General features: G+C 57.8%; 2 protein-coding genes across 2 annotated transcripts in view; both read right to left on the bottom strand.

The window, feature by feature from the left end:
• Positions 1-688: 688 nt before the first annotated feature.
• LOC310814140 (TMF-regulated nuclear protein 1-like) lies at positions 689-1,153 on the bottom strand (the record flags this gene model as incomplete). The annotated part of the gene is made up of 1 exon (XM_083683437.1): positions 689-1,153. A coding segment is annotated over one exon (465 nt), but the record flags the coding sequence as incomplete, so codon positions are not given.
• Positions 1,154-1,470: 317 nt separating this feature from the next.
• rps6ka1 (ribosomal protein S6 kinase a, polypeptide 1) overlaps positions 1,471-2,500 on the bottom strand; it is a gene marked incomplete at its 3' end in the record, with an annotated part of 15,657 nt that continues 14,627 nt past the window's right edge. Inside the window, exon 16 of the mRNA XM_083683436.1 lies at positions 1,471-1,622. Coding sequence (XP_083539562.1) covers positions 1,471-1,622 — 152 coding nt within the window. The remainder of the gene's footprint in view (positions 1,623-2,500) is intronic.

Here is a 2,500-nt window from a genome sequence, read left to right as displayed (position 1 = left end):
TCTCTCTCCTTCTCTCTCTCTCCTTCTCTCTCTCCTTCTCTCTCTCTCCTTCTCTCTCTCTCCTTCTCTCTCTCCTTCTCTCTCTCCCTCTCTCTCTCCTTCTCTCTCTCCTTCGGTACACCAGCCAGGCTGGCTTATGCAACCTTCCTATGCACTGCCTCGTTTGCCCTCTTTGCATAACTTAAGAGGCACACAGAGAACCGTCACCATGTCTCTCCCTCCTTCTCTCTCTCCTTCTCTCTCTCTCCTTCTCTCTCTCTCTCTCATGGCCTCTACAGAGACCTGCACATCCTCCTCTTCCATCACGTTAAAGCACAGAAAAACAAGATGAAATCGACAAACTAGATCAATGCCAAGACATCTGGCGTCTTTAAGAACAGGTAGAGCTAGTGTACATCACCTTTAAGAACAGGTAGAGCTCGTGTACATCACCTTTAAGAACAGGTAGAGCTAGTGTACATCACCTTTAAGAACAGGTAGAGCTCGTGTACATCACCTTTAAGAACAGGTAGAGCTATTGTACACTTTAGAAGTACATCACCTTTAAGAACAGATGCACCATGGGAGTCCCGACATACAGTAGAGTCGAGCCCTCTCCCAGAGGCCAGCCTCCAGGAACCAGAGCAGAGGCGGAGGGGGGCTGGGGGGGGGATGGGGGGTGGGAGCAGTGGTCTAGTTGTCAGCGGTCCTATTTGAGTTTGACGGGCCAGGGCAGGCAGGTCCGGAGGCCCAGCATGGAGGTGAAGACGATGGTGGGCCGGTGCTTCTTGAAGCGCAGGCCTTTCTTCAGCCTCTGGGTGTTCTCCGCCGCGTAGAGCTCCCCCTGCTGGGCCGAGCTGGTGATGCGCGTCACCAATTCCCCGTGGACCACGGCCTCCTGCTCCGAGCGCACAAACACCTCCCTGAGCTCCTCCAGACGCCGCTCCATCTCCTGGATCACACGCTGGCGCTCCTCCACCTCCAGGAGGCGCCGGCGAGCAGCCTCGAACTCCATGCTGGAGGAGGGGGTCACCAAGCGGGAGGAGGGGGCCGTGGCGGGGGCCGAGGAGGGCTCCGAGCCTGGCAGGGCCCCCGTGACCCTGCGGAAGTCTCCCATGGAGATGGACCTGCGGGTGGTGGAGGAGGGGGGGGGGGGCAGGGTGGTGGAGGTGGGGGGGGGAGACAGGGCGGAGAGGGGGAGGGGGGGCTGAGGGAGGGGGGGACAGGGTGGTGGAGGAGGGGGGGGGGGGACAGGGCGGAAAGGGGGAGGGGGTAGGGGGACGGGGCTGAGTGAGGGGGTGGCCGAGGTCTCTGGGAGGGGGTGGAGGTAGGGGTGGGGGTCCGGCGCTGTGTCCGTGGTGTGTGTGTGTCTGTGGCGTCCCTTCATGGTCGATGGTGGCGTGGCGTCTGTCTGTGTTGCTGTGGTTGTTGTTGTTTGTATTCCGGTGTAGGAGCGGGAGGCAGAGCGGTGGGATGTTGCCGGTGAGCCGTTCATTCATTAATAAGAGATCTGAGAGCCATGTCGCGCTCTGGAACAGCACGCTCGCGCCCCATTGGCTGCTCGCTGCCTCGTGACCACGCTGACAGCCGATTGGCCGGCTGTGCTGTGGCTCCGCCCCCTCCTCTGCTCCAATCACAGCGTGCTACAACAGGACCAGAAAGAGAGGGATGGAAAAAAATTGTTCAGTGAAATTGTCCTTTTTCTCTCCTCTCGTTCTCTCTCTCTCTCTCTCTCTCTCTCTCTCTCTGTCTGTCTGTCCTGTCGCTGGCTGGCTCAGTTGGTGTGTTCCTCTCCTCCCTCTCCTCCCTCGCTCCTCTCCTCTCTCTGCCCTCCCTCTCACCAGCTGGTCTGTGTCCTCTCTCTCTCTCTCTCTCTCTCTCGCTCGGTTGGTTGCCCATAGCAACACAGTCTCGACATCAGATGGCAAGTGTAGGGAGGAGGGGTCTCTCTCTCTCTCTCTCTCTCGCTCTCGCTCTATTCCGCACTCTCTCTCTCTCTCCCTCCCTCCCTCCCTCCCTCCACCACCTGATCTCAAATTGTATCTCTTTGTGTATATGATCCCCATGTTTGAATAGCTTGTATGACCTCCATATTGACGCCCCCCCCACCCCCCCCCCCCCCACCCACACCCATACCCACACCCACACACACATTCTCTTTCTCAGTGATGTGACCCCCTCCACCAGGGCGGTCTCTGAGGGAGGTGATCATCCCTCTACCCTGACAGACCTCTCTTCTCCTCAAGGCTGTACTACTCATCCATCTCTTAACCAATCACACGGGGGCGTAGGGGCACCTCTCTGAAGCGTTGGTTGTGATGATGTCTCAGTGGTGGGCAAGTACACACACGTACACGTACACACACGTACACACACACACACACACACACACACACCACCCACCCCCAGAAGCAGGGGAAGATAAATAGAGGCTGCACCTTAAATAGAGGCTGGTGGAGGTAAAAATCGGGAGGACGGGCTCATTGTGATGCATGGAATGGAATGAGGAATGGTATCAAAC

Source organism: Argentina silus, assembly GCF_951799395.1.
Source record: "Argentina silus genome assembly, chromosome: 13".
In the NCBI taxonomy this organism is placed as follows: domain Eukaryota; kingdom Metazoa; phylum Chordata; class Actinopteri; order Argentiniformes; family Argentinidae; genus Argentina; species Argentina silus.
This window is presented reverse-complemented; position numbering and strand designations above follow the sequence as displayed.